We start from the raw sequence: 22,162 nt of genomic DNA on the forward strand, positions 1-22,162 counted from the left end.
TTCTTTGTGTGCCATTTCTAAAGGACTCTCTATTCCTTATCAGTTTCTGGAAAACAGGAATGAGCAGAGCTGCACGCAGTTCTCAGGACTGAGATCATGAGAAAGAGCACCTGCTTGGATTCCTTTCAGTGACTCCCATCAGTGACCTTTTACTTAAAGGTAATCTATTCAGTTATGCCCCTCTTACTCAGGATATGGAAAGTTTTCTGGCCCTTTGAAGACTGTTATTTGCTTGGCTCTGTTTTTGCTCTTTTTTTTTTTTTTACTGCCTAAAGTTGCCTTGTATGAAGATATATAAGCATGCGTTTCTGCAAATAAAGTACCCTTGTTTCATTCGAGACTTGGGTCCCCTGTGTCCTTCTTCTCGTCGACTCCAGTCCCCAGGTCCTGGTCTACGAAGACTGTGACAAGTGGCGCCTGAAACAGGGACGTGGTGAACGCCCTTGGTAAGTGGATGGAGTGACTGTTAGGACCTACGGAGGTCGGTAAGTGCGGGGTTATGGGACAAACGGCTGGAAAGCCCCACCACTTTTCTACTTTACTTCATCATTCATTTAAGGTTCAGGGACTTTCGGTTTCATGTCAATGGATAGAGGCTTGTCTCCAAACAGTGGCTGAATATAATCCCTGGTTCCCTGATGAAGGCAGTTTCGACTGGGTTAAAGAGAATGTTGAGTGAGCCACAAGACGGGGAGAAAATATTCCAATAGATTTCTGGCCCTTATGGGCCCTCATAAAAGCCGTGACCTTGCCATTTCAAGGCAACTCTATCCCCCCTGATACTTGTCAGCAAGCGGAATGCTCATTATATGAATATGAATTAGATGATGAGACTTTACAAAAGGCCCAATTAGAGCAACATAAAATGTTTCAGAACTTTCCCACCATCCCTGCTCCGGCTGTCCCAAGTGCTCCTCCTCCTCTTGTAACGGGCACGAACCCGAAGTTCCCCTCGATTTGAGGACAAAATGAATCTGATGATGATTCTTCTGATGCTCTCTTTGACACCAAAGTCAACAATATTATTTTTCTATGACAATGATAAACCCCTAACACGCACTCATATTTATGAAAACGGACGATCCACTCATTCTCCTTCACTACGAAGGCTTTCTGATTTACTGGCTTTGCAATCTCAAGTCTCTGAGGCATGATCTTTTTGCCTTTCCTGTGTTAAGAAATATTAATGCTCAAGGGCAACTAATACCTCAATACGAAGGCATTGATTTTTCTCACAGGCAACAAATGAAAAAGGCTGTAACTATGTACAGCCCTCATTCACCTTTTACTAAAGAACTTCTAAATGCTATGGCATCTTCTATTGGAAATTTTATTCCTTATGATTGGTGAATTTTGATAAAAGCTCTTCTTAAACCTGGATAATTCTTCAGTGGATAATGTGGTTTCATGATGTGGCCGAGATCATGCCAGTTCTAATGCTCGAGCTGGCACTCCTCAAAACCAAATTACTTTTGAAATGTTAACTGGTATGGGGCAATTTGATTTGGTGGAAGCTCAGATACAGTGCCCTCCTTTGTTGCATGAGCAATTGAAAGTTGCCCTTGAAGCCTGGGATCAAATCACTTCTCAAGGGGAACCTAAAGGTAGCTACACAAAGATATTACAAGGGCCTAATGAAGCCTATGCTGATTTTTTAGCTAGACTGGGAGTAGCTATCTCCCATAGTGTTGTCAGAGAGGAAGCCAGAGTGCAGTTAGAAAAACTGCTTGCATATGAGAATGCAAATCAGGAGTGTCAAAGAGCCATCGCTCCGATTCATGAGACCGGGAATATTACTGAATATTTGAAGGCTTGTCGCGACTCAGGATCAGAAACTCAGAAAATGTTAATGGAAGCAATGGCTGCTGTCTTTAAAAAGGGGAATGAAGGATGTTTTGTTTGTGGGGATAAGAGTCATTTAAAAAAGGATTGCCCGAAAAAATGCCCAGAAAAAGTTAAAACTGTTAAAAAAAACCTCCAGGAGTCTGCCCTTGCTGTCGTAAGGGGGTACACTGGGCTAAAGAATGTCGATCTAAATATGATGTTGAGGGAAATCCTATTTCGGGAAACTCAAAGATGAGGACTCCCCGGGTCCTCATCAACAAAAACCAGGGGCAAACTCCATCTTTTCCCTCAAACTCTCAACATCCAGCAGTGCTGCCATCGATATACCAGCTATAAATGATTTTCTCCTTTTTCCTCAAGCAGTCCCTTCTAGAATACCTACCGGACTTTAAGGACCCCTACCCCCACAAAACTCTGGCCTTTTTATACTTGGCCAATCTAGTCTGACTTCTAAGGGAATTACTGTTCACCCTGGAATAACTGATTCAGATTATAAGGGAGAAATTCAAATTATGATGTCATCTCAGATACTATGGCAATTCAAAAAGGGGAACAAAATTACCCAATTACTTCTTTTACCTTACATTTCTATTAACTCCTCTAATGGTATATGGACAGGTGGATTTGGTAGTACAGATCAAAAGCAATCTTTATGGACATCAATAGTATCTGAACATGCACGACCAAATATAAATATCAAAATTAATGGCAAAAGATTTTCTGGTCTTCTTGATACTGGATCTGATATTACTATTATTTCCAAACATTTATGGCCCAAATCTTGGCCTATACAGAGAATTTCTTGCCAAATTGCAGGAGTTTCTCAAACCAAAGTACAAGAGGTTTATCAAAATGTCCAAATATATCCATGTGAGGGACCAGTAGGCCAGCCTGCAACATTATGACCTTATGTGATAGACGCACCCCTTAATTTACTAGGAAGAGATTTACTTATGCAATGGCAAACTCAAATATATATTCCACATTTTTCCTAGGGGCCACTGCTCCTTTAATAAACAATACAATTCTTAAAATAACTTGGAAAAATGATGAGCCTATTTGGACAGAGCAGTGGCCCCTTATAAAAGAGCAATTAGAGTTGGTGATGGACAGGGAGGCCTGGCGTGCTGTGATTCATGGGGTCTCAAAGAGTTGGACACGACTGAGCGACTGAACTGAACTGAACTGAAGGAACTTATAGATACACAATTGAAATTAAAACATATTGAGAAATCTTGTTCCCCTTGGAATTTTCCCGTTTTTGTAATAAAAAAGAAATCTGGCAAATGGCATCTTTTAACAGATCTTCGAAAAGTTAATATATCTATGAAACCTATGGGTGCATTGCAACCAGGAATTCCATCACCTACCACTATTCCTCAAAACTGGCATATTATTATTATAGATTTATAAGATTGCTTTTTTTACTATACCTTTACACCCTCTAGACTGAGAGAGATTTGCTTTCTCTCTTCCTTATCCTAATCATATCGAGCCTCATAAACAGAATCAATGGAATGTGTTGCCTCAAGGAATGGTGAATTCTCCTACCATGTGTCAATATTATGAAGCCAAAGCTCTTGAACCTGTGAGAAAACAATTTGCTGACTTTCTTGTTATTCATTATATGGATGATATATTGTTTTCAGCTCCATCTGTTTTAGAAACTCAGCAGATGTTTGACGTAGCTCAACAATTCTTAAAAGCTTCTGGATTAATCATTGCCCCTGAAAAGATTCAAATATCTACATCTTACTATTACTTAGGATTTGTTGTTAATAAACAATGTATTACTCCCCAACTAACACAGATTTGTGTTGATAAATTATCAACCTTGAATGATTTTCAAAAACTTTTAGGGGACATAAATTGGATTAGACACTCTTTAGGCATTGCAAATTATCAACTGACTAATTTATTTAACACTTTAAAAGGCGATCCCGATTTAAATAGCCCTCATTCACTTTCACAAGAGGCACGAGAGGAACTCTGTTAAGTACAAAATAAATTGCAAAAGCAGTTTCTTACTCATATTACACTTGATTTACCTCTAGAGTTATTTATACTCCCCTCTCTCCATTCTCCCACAGGACTTCTTACCCAACAAGAATACCTGATAGAATGGATCTATACCCATTTGAGAGGGACAATGTCACTTACACCCTATCTTGATTTGATCATTCTAATCATTATCAATGGAAGAAACAATAGAATTGGCTCTAATCCTCATAAAATTGTAGTACCTATTAATAAATCTCAATTTGAGAATGCATTACAAACTTCAACAGATTTCCAAATAGCCTTTCTGGAATATTTTGGAGAAATTTCATTTCATTATTTTTCTAACAAACACTGGAATTTCTTCAAAAATACTGAATTTATTATCTCTCGCATTGTCACATCACAGCCTATACCTCAAGGTGATGTTTTCTGTATGGATGGGAATAAAAATGCCACAGCCTCATTCTGGTCTCTCAAAGAATATAAAAACTTTTATACTAAATTTCACTCTGCTCAACAAAACGAATTATATGCTCTCATTCAGGTTATTCACCTACATTCTTATCCTATTAATATAGTTTCTGACTCCTTATATTGTTTTTATATTAAGAAATATAGAAACTTCTACCATAGATTTGAATCAATCTATTATCCAACAACTTTTTCTTGAACTATTACCTATTATTAGGAACCGTACTTCCCCCATTTATATTACCCATATTCGAGCACATTCTTGTCTTCCTGGCCCTACGGTTCATGGCAATGAACAAACTGATAAACTTGTCTCTTTTGCTACTCCTGAAGAGCAACATGCTCAATTACACAATAATGCTGGCTCATTACATCAAATTTGGAAAATTCCATACTGACATGCTAAAGAAATCATTAATAATTGCTCTACTTGTAGGCCCCTACATCTTTGACCCATTGCACAAGGTATCAATCCTCGAGGATTACAACCCAATGAACTATGGCAAATGGATGTAACTCACTGCCCTGAACTTTCTCCCTCTTCCTTCTTACTTGTCTCAATCGATACACATTCTTCTTTTATATGGGCCACACCTCTCTGAGCTGAAGCTACATGACACAACACCAATGCCAGGGACACTGGTCTGATCTCCGTTCAGGGAACATCCCACGTGTGGTGGGACAGCTAAGCCCATGCGCCACAACTACTTAGCCTGTGCATCGAAACTACTGAGCCCGTGCACCCTAGTGCTTGCTTTGCAATAATGGAAACACCTAGTTCTATAAAAACAGACAATGGCCCTGCCTATATTTCTTGGCAATTCAAACAGTTTTTACAATCATTTTCTATTAAACATATTATAGGCATTGCTTATAATCCACAAGCACAGGGCATAGTTGAATGAGCACATCACACACTGAAACTACAGATTAAAAAATTAAAAAAGGGGGAATACACAGGAACACTTCTATCTTCCTTATCCAGAGCAGACTTTACTAGATCCCAACGCAATATATTCTTTAATCTTATAACTATTGTTAATACAACTTTATTTGTTTTAAATTTTTTAAACTTACTGCAAGAAGGTATTTTGACAAAAGCAGAAAAACATTTCAAGACATTGAAGGATACCTCCCTTCCTCTGCCCATTTGGTATCAAGACGGGTTGACTAAACAATGGAAATCTGGAAAATTTAATATTACAGGGAAAAGGATATGCTTGTATTTCTCCAGATGGATCCAACAAAATCAGCTGGCTCCCTCTTCAGAAGATCTACCCTAGGGGAGCCACCAGCATTCGAGATAGAGAAGAAAAGGTGAAATCCATAGGAGGAGGAGTTTCCAGTACAAGCCATGGCGGCTTTAAAAATTTCCAAGAAACGCTGCACTCGGCGTCATCGACCTTATGATCTCCCTACTTGGGGACAGATAAAACCCTAACTGATCAAGCTGAAAATCTGGTTTCTCAACAGGGAATGCCTCAGAATCCTGAAAATATTTTTGTTACTATGCTTGCTTTGCTTGCTTTTGCTTCCCCTGCTCAGGCTGACTTGATTAATCATACTTTATTGGGCTTATATACCTAACCCCCCTTTATTGCAGGTTGTAGAATGGACAGATATAGGACTAGTCATACCCACTAATGACTCAGTACATATGCCTCCTCCTTGGAGCTTGGAGGGGCCCTCTCATCCTGAGGAAGAAGGAAGACTAACATTTCTCTAGGCTATGAAATCCTTCCTTTATGCATGGGCCCAGCAGAATTATGTATTAATGTTAGTTGACAAACGTGGGCTTTCGTCCTGCCTCCAAAAAAGAACTTCCACACATTGCTTGGACTGTTTACTGCCTTGTCTTTTTATGAGAACCATGTCAATATCACCAAAACTCTAGGAAAAGGACAAAAGTTGGAATGTAAGGGGTTTACTTAAAAGGACTTTAAATATACTCCTGTTTATTGGGATAGATGTCAAGCTAAATCAGGGAAATAAATGTTTATGGCCAATTACACCATTGTTGATTGGGGACCCCATGGTATGTGGTTATCTAAGTGCTCAGATGATACTAATAGTACTATGTGTGATTATGTTACTCAAGTAGCATGGAAGGTTACCAGCAGTTCAATGGAACACTTCCATGACAAAGGACTCCTTGGCTGGCTTGGTGGTGGAATAAATAAATGGATTGGGCCTGAACAATGGGACGTCTGGAAACTTGCTGCGAGTACTGAAAAACTTGGTGCTTGGACTGGATATTTCACAGGGACCAGTTGCAGTCATAGTAACTATTCCTTCTGTTATAATCAGTCATATTTTATACAAGCTTGTGCTCCCCTTCCTTTTGTTATAGCCATAGGGGTCGGACATGACTGAAGTGACTTAGCAGCAGCAGCAGGGAACTTACAATTTAATAGGACTTTACATTCTGTGACTTGTATAGATTACAAATTGTATACTTGTCTTAATTCTTCTATTTCTCTAAAAAATGAATCCCTTTTGATTCTTCGATCTTGATGTAGTCTGTGGTTGCCAGTAGGTCTCCAACAACCCTGGGAAGAGAGTCCCATGGCAGGACTTGCCTGCTGGTTACTCACTAAATTACTCCAATGATCTAAGCAATTCATTGGATGGTTAATTCTTGGCATTTTGGGGTTAATAGCCATTTGCCCCACTGCTGCTGTTGCAGGCATTGCTCTACAAACTTTAATTCAAACACCAAAACTTTATTCAAAATTGGACTAAAGATGCTCATACTATATGGGCCACTCAGGCTCAGACAGATGAAGAAGTTCAGGATAAAATTCAGGAATTAGAAACAGCCATCCAATGGGTTGGAGATCAATTAATGGATTTACAAAATCAAGTATTATTAAAATGTGATTGGAATTCTACTCAATTTTGTATCACTCCTGTTCTGGTTCAACCATGGTGCTTACAACTGGGAACAAATCAAATTTCATTTGCAAGATATACATAATAACGCTTCCTTAAATGTACAATTGTTGCAAAAGGAAATCTTTGAAACCTTCTCTAAGAGTCTACCCTATTCCAACAATTTGAAAACTTTAGCTGAACAGCTAACTGATCAATTATCTGGGCTGGGCCTTCGAGGATGGTTTCAAAGCATTACATATTGTGTTGGATCTGCAACTATAATGCTGATAATTGTCCTGGTGATTATATTTGTAGTATACCGGTGCCTTTCAACTAAAATTGTTCAAACTAAACAAACTCAACTGGTCAGGGCCTTTTTCACAAAAGTATCTACAGTCACCCACAATTATGAAAAAATAAAAAAGGGGGAATTGTCAGGGGACGTTCAACTTTAAGGGATCCAATATGTCATTTTCTTTCTTTGTGTGCCGTTTCTAAAGGACTCTCTATTGCTTATCAGTTCTTGGAAAACAGGAATGAGCAGAGCTGCATGCAGCTCTCAGGACTGAGATCATGAGAAAGAGCACCTGCTTGGATTCCTTTCAGTGACTCCCTTCAGTGACCCTTTACTTAATCTATTCAGTTATGCTCCTCTTACTCAGGATATGGAAAGTTTTCTGGCCCTTTGAAGATTGTTATTTGCTTGGCTCTGGTTTTGCTCAATTATTTTTTTACTGCCTAAAGCTACCTTGTATGAAGATATATAAGCATGCATTTCTGCAAATAAAGTACCCTTGTTTCACTCGAGACTTGGGTCCCCTGTGTCCTTCTTCTCGTTGATTCCAGTCCCCAGGTCCCAGTCTACGAAGACTGTGACACACTATTAATAGAGATCACTGATCACAGATCACCATTACAAATATAGTAATGAAAATGTTTGGAATATTGTGAGAATTACAAAAATGTGACACAGAGATGCAAAGTGAGCAAATGCTGTTGGAAAAATGGCACCAACAGACTCACCTGATGCAGGGTTCCCACAAACCTTCAATTTATAAAAAAAAATGAAACAAAAAAAAAGCAAACCCACAAAATCAAAAGCAAAAACACAGTATCTGTGAAGCACAACAAAAGGAGGGTGTGCCTGTCAATGTAAGCTTCTTGGAATGTCTCCAAATCTAAACAGCACCACAGGGTTCATCTTAACCTTTTCTTTCTGACAGTATGAAATCTGACTCTAGCTATCTACCAAGACCTACTTTTTTGTTCAAAACTAGTATATATGAAAGAAGTTTTACTTTTTATTCTTTTAAAATTTTTACTTTATTTTGCTTTACAATACTGTATTGGTTTTGCCATACATTAACATGAATCAGCACGGGTGACATGAGTTCCCAATCCTGAACCCCCCTCCCACCTCCCTCCCCATATCATTTCTCTGGATCAGCCCCAAGCCTCCTGTATCCTGTATCAAACATAGACTGGCGATTCGTTTCTTACATGATAGTATACATGTTTCAATGCCATTCTCCCAAATCATCCCACCCTCTCCCTCAGAGTCCAAAAGTCTGTTCTAAACATCTGTGTCTCTTTTGCTGTCTCGCATACAGGGTTATCATTACCATCTTTCTAAATTCCATATATATGTGTTAGTATACTGTATTGGTGTTTTTCTTTCTGGCTTACTTCACTCTGCATAATTGGCTCCAGTTTCATCCACCTCATTAGAACTGATTCAAATGTATTATTTTTAATGGCTGAGTAATACTCCATTGTATGTACCAGAGCTTTCTTATGCATTCATTTGCTGATGGACATCTAGGTTGCTTCCATGTCCTGGCTATTATAAACAGTGCTGCGATGAACATTGGGGTACACGTCTCTTTCAATTCTGGTTTCCTCAGTGTGTATGCCCAGCAGTGGGATTGCTGGGTCATAAGGCAGTTCTATCTCCAGTTTTTTAAGGAATCTCCACACTGTTCTCCATAGTGGCTGTACTAGTTTGCATTCCCACCAACAGTGTAAGAGGGTTCCCTTTTCTCCACACCCTCTCCAGCATTTATTGCTTGCAGACTTTTGGATCACTGCCATTCTGATCACACCATTTCCAGGTGTGAAATGGTACCTCATTGTGGTTTTGATTTGCATTTCTCTGATAATGAGTGATGTTGAGCATCTTTTCATGTGTTTGTTAGCCACCTGTATGTCTTCTTTGGAGAAATGTCTATTTAGTTCTTTGGCCCATTTTTTGATTGGGTCGTTTATTTTTCTGGAATTGAGCTGCATAAGTTGCTTGTATATTTTTGAGATTAGTTGTTTGTCAGTTGCTTCATTTGCTATTATTTTCTCCCATTCTGAAGGCTGTCTTTTCACCTTGCTTATAGTTTCCTTTGTTGTGCAAAAGCTTTTAATTTTAATTGATCCCATTTGTTTATTTTTGCTTTTATTTCCCATATTCTGGGAGGTGGATCATAGAGGATCCTGCTGTGATTTATGTCGGAGAGTGTTTTGCCTATGTTCTCCTCTAGGAGTTTTATAGTTTCTGGTCTTACATTTAGATCTTTAATCCATTTTGAGTTTATTTTTGTGTATGGTGTTAGAAACTGATCTAGTTTCATTCTTTTACAAGTGGTTGACCAGTTTTCCCAGCACCACTTGTTAAAGAGATTGTCTTTAATCCATTGTATATTCTTGCCTCCTTTGTCAAAGATAAGGTGTCCACAGGTGTGTGGATTTATCTCTGGGCTTTCTATTTTGTTCCATTGATTTATATTTCTGTCTTTGTGCCAGTACCATACTGTCTTGATGACTGTGGCTTTGTAGTCGAGACTGAAGTCAGGCAGGTTGATTCTTCCTGTTCCATTCTTCTTTCTCAAGATTGCTTTGGCTATTCGTGGTTTTTTGTATTTCCATACAAATTGTGAAATTATTTGTTCTAGCTCTGTGAAAAATACCGCTGATAGCCCGACAGGGATTGCATTGAATCTGTAAATTGCTCTGGGTAGTATACTCATTTTCACTATATTGATTCTTCCGATCCATGAACATGGTATATTTCTCCATCTATTAGTATCCTCTTTGATTTCTTTCATCAGTGTTTTATAATTTTCTATATATAGTTCTTTAGTTTCTTTAGGTAGATATATTCCTAAGTATTTTATTCTTTTCGTTGCAATGGTGAATGGAATTGTTTCCTTAATTTCTTTTTATATTTTCTCATTATTAGTGTATAGGAATGCAAGGGATTTCTGTGTGTTGATATTATATCCTGCAACTTTACTATATTCATTGATTAGTTCTAGTAATTTTCTGGTGGAGTCTTTAGGGTTTTCTATGTAGAGGATCATGTCATCTGCAAACAGTGAGAGTTTTACTTCTTCTTTTCCAATTTGGATTCCTTTTATTTCTTTTTCTGCTCTGATTGCTGTGGCCAACACTTCCAGGACTATGTTGAATAGTAGCAGTGAATGTGGGCACCCTTGTCTTGTTCGTGACTTTAGGGGAAATGCTTTCAATTTTTCACCATTGAGGATAATGTTTGCTGTGGGTTTGTCATATATAGCTTTTATTATGTTGAGGTATGTTCCTTGTATTCCTGCTTTCTGGAGAGTTTTTATCATAAATGGATGTTGAATTTTGTCAAAGGCCTTCTCTGCATCTATTGAGATAGTCATATGGCTTTTATTTTTCAGTTTGTTAATGTGGTGAATTACATTGATTGATTTGCAGATATTGAAGAATCCTTGCATCCTGGGATAAAGCCCACTTGGTCATGGTGTATGATCTTTTTAATGTGTTGTTGGGTTCTGATTGCTAGGATTTTGTTAAGGATTTTTGCATCTATGTTCATCAGTGATATTGGCCTGTAGTTTTCTTTTTTGTGGCATCTTTGTTAGGTTTTGGTATTAGGGTGACGGTGGCCTCATAGAATGAGTTTGGAAGTTTACCTTCCTCTGCAATTTTCTGGAAGACTTTGAGTAGGATAGGTGTTAGCTCTTCTCGAAATTTTTGGTAGAATTCAGCTGTGAAGCCGTCTGGACCTGGGCTTTTGTTTGCTGAAAGATTTCTGATTACAGTTTCAATTTCCGTGCTTGTGATGGGTCTGTTAAGATTTTCTAATTCTTCCTGGTTCAGTTTTGGAAAGTTTTACTTTTCTAAGAATTTGTCCATTTCTTCCACGGTGTCCATTTTATTGGCATATAATTGCTGATAGTAGTCTCTTATGATCCTTTGTATTTCTGTGTTGTCTGTTGTGATCTCTCCATTTTCATTTCTAATTTTATTGATTTGATTTTTCTCCCTTTGTTTCTTGATGAGTCTGGGTAATGGTTTGTCGATTTTATTTATCCTTTTAAAGAACCAGCTTTTGGCTTTGTTGATTTTTGCTGTGGTCTCTTTTGTTTCTTTTGCATTTATTTCTGCCCTAATTTTTAAGATTTATTTCCTTCTACTAACTCTGGGGTTCTCCATTTCTTCCTTTTCTGGTTGCTTCAGGTGTAGAGTTAGGTTATTTATCTGACTTTTTTCTTGTTTCTTGAGATATGCCTGTATTGCTATGAACTTTCCTCTTAGCACTGCTTTTATAGTGTCCCACAGGTTTTGGGTTGTTGTGTTTTTATTTTCATTAGTTTCTATGCATATTTTGATTTCTTTTTTGATTTCTTCTGTGATTTGTTGGTTATTCAGCAGCGTGTTGTTCAACCTCCATATGTTGGAATTTTTAATAGTTTTTCTCCTGTAATTGAGATCTAATCTTAATGCATTATGGTCAGAAAAGATGCTTGGAATGATTTCAATTTTTTTGAATTTATCAAGGTTAGATTTATGGCCCAGGATGTGATCTATCCTGGAGAAGGTTCCGTGAGCACTTCAGAAAAAGGTGGAATTCATTGTTTTGGGGGTGAAATGTCCTATAGATATCAATTAGGTCTAACTGGTCTATTGTATCTTTTAAAGTTTGCATTTCTTTGTTAATTTTCTGTTTAGTTGATCTTTCCATAGATGTGAGTGGGGTATTAAAGTCTCCCACTATTATTGTGTTATTGTTAATTTCCCCTTTCATACTTGTTAGCATTTGTCTTACATATTGTGGTGCTCCTATGTTGGGTGCATATATATTTATAATTGTTATATCTTTTTCTTGGGTTGATCCTTTAATCATTATGTAGTGTCCTTCTTTGTCTCTTTTCACAGCCTTTGTTTTAAAGTCTATTTTATCAGATATAAGTATTGCTACTCCTGCTTTCTTTTGGTCTCTATTTGCGTGGAATATCTTTTTCCAGCCCTTCACTTTCAGTGTGTATGTGTCCCTGGTTTTGAAGTGGGTCTCTTGTAGGCAGCATATATAGGGGTCTTGTTTTTGTATCCATTCAGCCAGTCTTTGCCTTTTGGTTGTGGCATTCAACCCATTTACGTTTAAGGTAATTATCGATAAGTATGATCCCGTTGCCATTTACTTTATTGTTTTGGGTTCGGGTTTATATGCCCTTTTTGTGTTTCCTGTCTAGAGAATATCCTTTAGCATTTGTTGGAGAGCTGGTTTGGTGGTGCTTAATTCTCTCAGCTTTTGCTTGTCTGTAAAGCTTTTGATTTCTCCTTCATATTTGAATGAGATCCTTGTTGGGTACAGTAATCTTGGCTGTAGGTTATTTTCTTTCATCACTTTAAGTATGTCTTGCCATTCCCTCCTGGCCTGAAGAGTTTCTATGAAAGATGTGCAGTTATCCTTATGGGAATCCCCTTGTGTGTTATTTGTTGTTTTTCCCTTGCTGCTTTTAATATTTGTTGTGTTTGATCTTTGTTAATTTGATTAATATGTGTCTTGGGGTTTTTCGCCTTGGGTTAATCCTGTTTGGAACTCTCTGGGTTTCTTGGACTTGGGTGATTATTTCCTTCCCCATTTTAGGGAAGTTTTCAACTATTATCTCCTCAAGGATTTTCTCATGGTCTTTCTTTTTGTCTTCTTCTTCTGGGACTCCTATAATTAGAATGTTGGAGTGTTTCATATTGTCTTGGAGGTCTCTGAGATTGTCCTCATTTCTTTTAATTCGTTTTTCTTTTTTCCTCTCTGATTCATTTATTTCTACCATTCTCTCTTCTATTTCACTAATCTTATCTTCTGCCTCTGATATTCTACTATTCGTTGCCTCCAGAGTGTTTCTGATCTCATTTATTGCGTTATTCATTATATATTGACTCTCTTTTATTTCTTCTAGGTCCTTGTTAAACTTTTCTTGCATCTTCTCCAGGCTATTTACCTTTGATTCCATTTTGATTTCAAGATTTTGGGTCATTTTCACTATCATTATTTGGAATTCTTTCTCAGGTAGATTCCCTATTTCTTCCTCTTTGGTTTGGTGGGCATTTCTCCTGTTCCTTTACCTGCTGGGTATCCCTCTGTCTCTTCATCTTGGTTATATTGCTGCGTTTTGGGTGGCCTTTCTGTATTCTGGGAATTTGTGGAGTTCTCTTTATTATGGAGTTTCCTTGCTGTGGGTGGGGTTGTATCAGTGGTTTGTCAAGGTTTCTTGGTTAGGGAAGCTTGTGTTGGAGTTCTGGTGGGTGGAGCTGGATTTCTTCTCTCTGGAGTGCAATGAAGTGTCCAGTAATGAGTTATGAGATGTCTATGGTTTTGGAGTAACTTTGAGCTGCCTGTATATTGAAGCTCAGGGGTGTGTTCCTGTGTTGCTGGAGAATTTGCATGGTATGTCTTGCTCTGGAATTTGTTGGCCCTTGGGTGGTGCTTGGTTTCAGTGTAGGTATGGAGGCATTTGATGAGCTCCTATCGATTAATGTTCCCTGGATTCAGGAATTCTCTGATGTTCTCAGGATTTGGACTTAAGCCTCCTGCTTCTGGTTTTCAGTTTTATTTTTACAGTATCCTCAAGACTTCTCCATCTATACAGCACTGATGATAAAACATCTAGGTTAAAGATGAAAAATTTCTCCACATTGAGGGGCACCCAGAGAGGTTCACTGAGTTACATGGAGAAGAGAAGAGGGAGGGGGTAGTTAGAGGTGACTGGAATGAGATGTGGTGAGATCAAAAGAGGAGAGAGCAAGCTAGCCACTAATCACTTCCTTATGTGCACTCCACAGTCTGGACCGCTCAGAGATGTTCACAGAGTTATACAGGGAAGAGGAGAGGGAGGAAGTAGACAGAGGTGGCCAGGAGGATAAAAGAGGGAAATGAAAAGGAGACAGATCCAGCCAGTAACCAGTTCCCTAAGTGTTCTCCACTGCCTGGAACACACATAGATTCACAGAATTGGGTAGAGAAGAGAAGGGGGAGGGAGGAGGCAGAGACAATCTGGTGGAGAAAAAGGAGAGTCCAAAGGAGGAGAGAGTGGTCAAGCCAGTAATCTTGCTCTCACGTAAAATTAGGTACTAAAGATTGGGGTTTTAAATGTACAAAATTGACAACAAATACCAAAAAGCAAAGATTAAAAATCTAGAGTAGAGGTTGGATTTTCAAAAATATAATATTAAAGAAAAGAAGAAGAAGAAAAAAAAGTCACGGGAATTATTAAAAAACAACAACAACAACCACAAAATATATATATATATATATATATATATATATATATATATATATATATATATACAGTGTTTGCTTTAAAAATAGGGTCTTTTTTTTGAAAAGTAATAGTAGGTTATAAAAATTAAAATTAAAGGAGAAATAGAGGACTTAAAATTTTAAAAAGTTAAAAAAAGAAGAAAAGGAAAAGAAAAACAACAACATCAACAAAAAAGAAAGAAAGAAAGAAAGAGAATGGTCGTAAAAATAGTAAAGATATTTTTGTGACTTTCTCTGGTGTTGTGGGCAGTGTGGGGTCACTACCAAGGCAGTTCCCTCTGTTTATCTTCTTCTGTTTGCTGGTCTCTTCAGCGTCTGATTTCCACCCTGACACAAGGGGGGAGGTGGTGGACACTTTTTTTTTTTTTTTAGGCTCACTTGTTCAGTCGTGCTGTGGGGAGGGAGGGATGCTGCAAACAAATAACACTGGCATGTGCTCACAGTGTCTCAGCCATGCTGGGCATACCCCTGCATATGGCACACACCGCTCAGGCTCTGTGTTGCTCTGCCGGGAACCATCTGAGGCCGGCCCTAGGCTGCATGCACCTCCCTGGTCTAAGCTGCTCAGGCTCGGCTCTCAGGTAGCCCTCAGAGGCACAGATTTGGTTGAGCCTGCGTTTTGTGCCCTTCCCAGGACCGAGTAGCTCAGGTGTTTGGCGAGTGCAGTTGCTGCGACTTATCGCCTTTCCCATCCCTGCTGCTCAGTTTTCTGGGTGTACTGCTGGCACCCCTTGTGAGGCAGACGGTGACTGTCCAGGACCCCAAGAAGTCTTAGCAAAGAAGCCTGCTTGCAGTTTGGTAGGTAAAGTCTCTCTGGGGCTGCGATTGCCCCCTTCCAGCCCTTATGGCTCTGGCTGCCTGTCACCGGAGGGGGATGGTCTTCAGCTGGCTATATCTGTTCCATCCTTTGTTCTGTGAGTGGTCCTGGCAGTGTCTTATGTTAGAGCTTTTCGCGTGGTAGCTATTCCACAGTCTGGTATGCTAGCCCAAGTTAGTTTGCTCTGGTTACACTCATAGCATTCCGGCCCGATTCTTAAAAAGCACTGCAGCCTGCGCCTCCCTGCCTAGCCCCCACTTGCTAGTGGCAGATGCAGGTGTCTGCGCTGCTTCTCCGCTGGGGGAGTTACTGTTGGGCTCGTAATCTGTTGGTTTTAATTATTTATTTATTTTTCTTCCCTGTTATGTTGCCCTCTGTGCTTCCAAGGCTCACCACAGACTTGGCAGTGAGAGTGTTTCCTGGTGTTTGGAAACTTCTCTCTTTTTGACCCCCTTCCTGGGCCAGGCCTCCCTTCCTGGTACGGAGCTCCCTCCCTACCTCCTTTGTCTCTTTTTTCGTCTTTTATATTTTTCCTACCTGTTTTTGAAGACAATGATCTGATTTTCTGGGTGCCTGATGTCCTCTGCCAGCATTCAGAAGTTGTTTTGTAGAATTTACTTAGCGTTGAAATGTTCTTTCGATGAATTTGTCAGGTAGAAAGTGGTCTCCCTGTCCTATTCCTCTGCCATCTTCTGTAAAGCCCATAAGAAGTTTTAAAATTGCCAATCCATTTCTGGTGAGAAACACATTTACCAAATAGAGTATAGATAGCACTTATATACAGGTTTTTTTTTTTTTTTTGTCTTGAATCTTACAGTCTTTGGTCCAAACAATGTTTCCAAGATTACGAAGATCCAAATTTAGGACCACTCCTGATTTTCTCCATCCACTTAAATGTAGTTATGTCATTTGTCTGTAACACAGATTCACTAGCCACCATCTGCATCCCAATCTGTATTTTCCCACCATCGTGGTATCTATCAATCTGTCTTACTTCGTGTTTAGTAAAGTTTGCTCTCTGTGGTATACAGTTCTAAGGGTATGACAGAGTGTCCTGTGGCCAGCACCACAGAACCATACACAACTGTCCCATCTCCCTAATGTTAGTTTACAGGCTCTTTGTCTGCAGCTCTTTCCCTCTCCTCCAATTCCTGGCAGCCACCAAGCCACTCCCACCCTGGTAGTTTTGCCTTTTCTAGAATGTCATATAAATGGAATTGTGCAGTATGAGGCTTTTGGGTCTGGCTGCTTCCACTGAACAAAATGCACTGAAAATTGACTTGTGAGTTGTGTGCTGTGCTTGTTTTCTTTCATTGCTGAATAGTATTCCACTACACGGCTCTACTCTAGTATCTTCATCTACTAGATGTTTTCCATTCACCTGCTGACAGCAATCTTGGTTGTTTCCAGATTTTGAAGATACGAATAGAGCTGTTATGGGCATTCACATATAGATTTTTGTTGCTCACGAGAGTAGCATTTGCTAGATGAAGGCTCCAGGGTGAGTGGAACCCTCAGGAGTTCTGAGACATGACAGAACTGGTAAGATATATGGCTCTTAGTTCATTAAATGATTCATCATTAAAACAATAAATGCAATGGATCCATAGAAACTGGGTGAGCTATTTGCTATTTCACTACATGACATGTAAATAGAAAAAAATGTTTATAAACTTGTTTTCTTTTCCTTTTTTGGCCATGCCACATGGCTTGTGAGATTTTAGTTCCACTATCAGGGATCGAACCTGGGCCCATGGCAGTGAAAGCACCTAGTCCCAACAACTGAAACTCTAGCGAATTCCTGCAAAAGAGGTTTTTTCACTAGCTCTCACATAACATTAAGAGTTAGTACTTGTAATTTATATCTTTATTCTCTTAAAAGATGTTTGAGTGAGATTATAAACTATTTCAGCTTGCTATGTTTAAACGATCTTAAATTTTGAATGTTTCTATCTTTTATTTACATTATTACCATTCAATTTATACATGAAAATCTATTATTTTTATTGGGGTGCTTTACACATGTTAAAACCATCTTTTAAATGATTTTTATTAGAACTTAACAGATTATTTTTAGAATATGGCTCAATAAAATGTGTTTGCTGATGAGACTCAATTATTTTTCTCAACATTGTCATTATTTGCAACTTCAGATTCAGCATTTAAACTTGATTATGATTTTGCATGTTTCCATATCATTAGTCTTTTTTCTTCTAATAATAAAAATTCCTTCTATAAAGGGCAATTTATGTTGGTTCTATTGAAGTGATAAGTAAAATTGTTAAAATATTTGAAAAATGTCACTTTGATATTATTTTTCCATAACTTAAAATTTTCAATAATTTACTGATTTTGCTAAGGCTAAAATCTCCCATACTTTGCTTTACAATTAATTGTGGATTAGGTAAATATAAAATTAAATGTACAAGGTTAGCACACTTCCACTGAGATGATGAAATTCCAGGGAACAAAAGATGGGATAATCTCACTGTGGGAACATGCATTTTTCTTATACATTATCTGTCTGTCACACTATTCTTCATAACTGGCCCAGTATTTGTTGCAAAATAAAAATATCTCTTTAAGGTTCCATGTGATTCATTCTTATATTTCCTATTCTACTTAATTTTCACAAAAATTCTGGTTGTGACTCTCCACTAATGGGCCACAACCAACAGGCCACTACTCAGCAGTCTACTCACTAAACTGGGCCAGGACACCTGCCTAGTCCTGCTGAGAAACAGGTTCCTTGCTCAGACCATAAGTAAGAATCAATTTCAAAAAGTTTAAAGAAATAAATCTGAACAGCAAAATTTTAATTGTGTTAGGAAAAAAATAAAGAAGGATAATATCCTTATTACTTCTGGACAGGGAAAGGTCTATTAAGAATTCCACAGAAAATAACAATATACTGAGGGAAATATCGATGATTTCAGTCATATTAAAATTCAAAACTTCAGTTCAGCAAAGGGCACCACCAAATAGAAAAGTCACAGACTAGAAGGAGATACCTTGATGCATATTACCAATAAAGGATTTTTATCCCAAGAACAGCCATAAAACTTCCTATAATCAAAAAGTAAAAGACAAATAACCCAGATGCAAAATACACGAAAAGGTAACTTATACACATGAGCATGCAAGTAAGTCACAACTTACAAAAAAATATTAGTTAACTGTGAAATATTAAAATTATAATGAAGCACAATTTTATACTTTTAAAGTTAGATGTTTAAAATTTGGAAATTCCAAATGCAGGCCACAGAATGCAGCAGTGGGAACTCAAGCATTGTTGATGGTTGGTCCATTGGCAAAACTCATTTGGAGAATAATGTTGCAATGTTAAGAACATAAAGGAGTTTACATCTCTAGATGCAGCAATTATAGATGTAAGGATGCATATATAAAGTCCAGAAATATCTTTATACTTTATAAAGATACAGGGACATTGCTTCTAACTGCAAGAGAAATCAGACAAAAAATTAAATTACAAAAATGGATGACTAAATGGCAGTATATCCATTCAGTGGAAGACTGTGTGTCAGAGAAAGTGATTACCTAGAGAAGTCAGCATGTGTGACTCTCACAAACACAATGAGGAACAAAAACGGTAAGCTGTATGACTGGACATCTGGTATCACTTATATTGAGTCTCCACATATGGAACACAATTTCATATCTTAGTTAAGAATAACATATATGTTTTAAGGGTGCAGGAATATATGGAACATCAAATCCAGAATAATGTGATCCCTGAGGAAGGCACATCTTCTTGGAGAGAAGTACATAGGGGCTTCTGGGTATTAGTAATGGTTTGTTTCTAAAGCTGGGAACTAGACACACAGGTTATACCATATTTCTATTTTACATTTTTATATAGGAAATATTCAAAATTAAATTTTAAAAATAAAAACAGGTGATGGCTGGATTGTGAGTTAAAATTAGAAGAAAAAAACGGTGACATATTCAAAGACAGAAATACCAAGTTTTTTTAGACTATATTCATAAAATTATATTTGTGGAATGATTAGTAATAAAGTTCTTGCTTTTAGTGTTAATAGAACACAAAATAACTATAAGATACAAAAGTTGATAGAAAGTAATTTATAATCCCTTGAAGCCCATGTATTTTACAACACTATACATCTTCATATCAAATGATATAAAAACACTCCTTATTTTTAAATGGTTGTTGTATATTTGATAGTTTACACTTTAAGAAGGTTAAGGGAAAACCAGAGAAAGCTGGGAACAAGCGTGACTGCACTGGGGTTTGGGTTCTCTCTCCAGCCACAAAGACAAAGTGTGAGGGCCTCTGGGATACTCTCCAGAGGATGTGCTCCTCATCCATGGGTTAGAGCGTCTGGTGATTAAAGATAAATATGTGACAGTGATGAGAACATTAGGAGATAAAACTTACAAATTAACTGGCTTGACTGGGGCCAAGAAAGATCTTGTTTGAAATCTGTCCCAGAGTCCACCAACCATCTAAAATCACCAAAATGAATGACAAGTATTTAACAAAGTGACTGTAATTTCTAGTATTTAAATTTCAATTACTGTGATTTCTGGTATACAAGTTTCAAGTACCGTCATTTCTAGTACACAAGCTCAGTCCCTCCTATCACAGGCACAGGCGCAGGGCACCTAGTGGAGGCACTCCTGGACCATCGTTACCTACTCAGAGGGCTGCTCCGGAACCACTCTTGCTCTCTGCTTTGCCCTCAGGCCCTCAGTGTCAACTCTATTTTCCGGAGCTGGACTCTGCCTTGTTAGCCACCTCCTCCGGACTGAAGCCCTTGTGAAAGGTCTGACTTGAGTTCTCATCTCAAGACAGTGCTTTCTTGGCTCCTCAGCCTAAGGATAGTCTCTCCCACCCTGAGCCTGAGCTCTGAATCTCATCCTGCCATGAAGGACTTTAGACACAAGTATAGTTCAACACCAAAGAATATGTAACAAAAGACCAGTTATCACAAGGTATAAAATATTTTAAAGGAGTTGAGAGAGCCTTAAAGATATTAATAGTTAGGAATCCAGACATATTTTTGGTCCTTTAATTGGTTTTAATTTCTGTGTGCAAATCACATGCTGAGATTTTATACTAATGCTTTATTTTCTCATTATCATTTTTTTTTCCACTGTAAAAGCTGAAGTTTTTCAAGCTAATCTAGACTTCTTAACCTGTAGCTCATGAACGTCTTAGGAGTCCATGTTTAGAACTGTATTTCAATATATAGCTAATCTCTTTTATAGTTCCGTTTATTTTATGTATTAAACACTTCATTCTGAAAGGTGGTCCCAGGGCTCAGATTTCCCCCAAAAGACGAGGGAATCGAGGGAACCAGAAGGTGCTTTGCAAGCACAGAGCAGGGGCATCCCATGCAACTGTGAGGCCTAAAGTAAGACTTGAATGGTTCTCGAGATATAGCCCAGAGAAAACAGTGGTGAAGGCAGCGGACCACTATCTGCAAAAGACAAGGCTGGAGGAAGCAGCAGGTGGACTCGGAGATTTGAGAGAAGCTCAGCACAGAGTGTGATGTGCAATGTGGAGGGTGACATGTTGGTGGTGGAGTAGAAGCTAGAGGAAGAGGTGGAAAGAGATGAGGATAAGACAGAGGTCATGGGCAAATAACAGAGACCTGGGTATGCGCCATGCAAGGAGGATGAGTTTTACCTTCTAGAAAGTGATGGGTTTTAATCAGTGTGGTAACAGGGAGTGATTCATCCTTTAAGGAAAGCACCCTCGCTTTTATGTGGATATAATAATCCCTGTGATGAGTTTTTTGTTTTTTCCCCCATGATGAGTTCTTGATGTCAGAAATGACAACAATAAACATCTCTACCGATAACTGGGTATGTCTGTCACAAAAGCTCTATGATTCATGGATTTTCCCATTCTGCCTCAAAAAGTGCACAGCTAAGTTCTGGATTTAAGGACTGTTCTCAGCATAGGCTCTCTGGAGGAATCAAAATCATATCTCTGTCTTCATTACTTACTCCTTCTTTTGCAGTTTTTAAAGTAAACACAGTATTTGAAAATAACTTTTGAGAAAATGGTGGTCTTGAAATGAAATTTTAGAAGTTTTAATATAGGTATGAATGCATTAGAGGTTATTGATGACTTATGATTATGGAAGTTTCATTTCCATAAATGTATATATTTGCTTTGCTCTTTTCATAACAATAAAATAAATATTATTGTGGTTTAAAGTTTGGTTCAGTAATAAATGCATTATCTCAAAAAAAGGTAACTATAAAGTCAAAGGGACTGTGCACACATAATTAAAATCCCTAATCACTGACCTGTGTTATCGCCGGCAATCCTTCATATCTTTTCAGTGTAAAACAATGTGAAACAGGGTCAGCGGCTTTTTCCACTGTTGTTTCTTCTGGATCAAGTTTTGGTGGTAGCATCTTGTCCCAAGGAACCATTTCGTAAGCTCTATAAAATTATTAAATAATGACATTTTGTGAAAAATATATATCCAACTAGCATGGTTCCTAACAATATCACATTCTGTAGTAGGAAGATGTCCTCAAGACTCCTGCCCCTCGTGTAAACACTGTACACAACCACT

At 38.2% G+C, this 22,162-nt stretch overlaps 1 protein-coding gene across 1 annotated transcript in view; it reads right to left on the reverse strand.

The window, feature by feature from the left end:
• The window catches only part of SPMIP7 (sperm microtubule inner protein 7), a 63,363-nt gene that overhangs the window by 16,376 nt on the left and 24,825 nt on the right, over positions 1-22,162 (reverse strand). Inside the window, exons 4-5 of the mRNA XM_070292394.1 lie at positions 21,888-22,026; positions 20,005-20,072 (exon numbers count right to left, since the gene is read on the reverse strand). Of these exons, the coding sequence (XP_070148495.1) occupies positions 20,005-20,072; positions 21,888-22,026 (207 nt within the window). The remainder of the gene's footprint in view (positions 1-20,004; positions 20,073-21,887; positions 22,027-22,162) is intronic.

The sequence above is a fragment of the Ovis canadensis genome, chromosome 4, assembly GCF_042477335.2.
Source record: "Ovis canadensis isolate MfBH-ARS-UI-01 breed Bighorn chromosome 4, ARS-UI_OviCan_v2, whole genome shotgun sequence".
Lineage (NCBI taxonomy): Eukaryota > Metazoa > Chordata > Mammalia > Artiodactyla > Bovidae > Ovis > Ovis canadensis.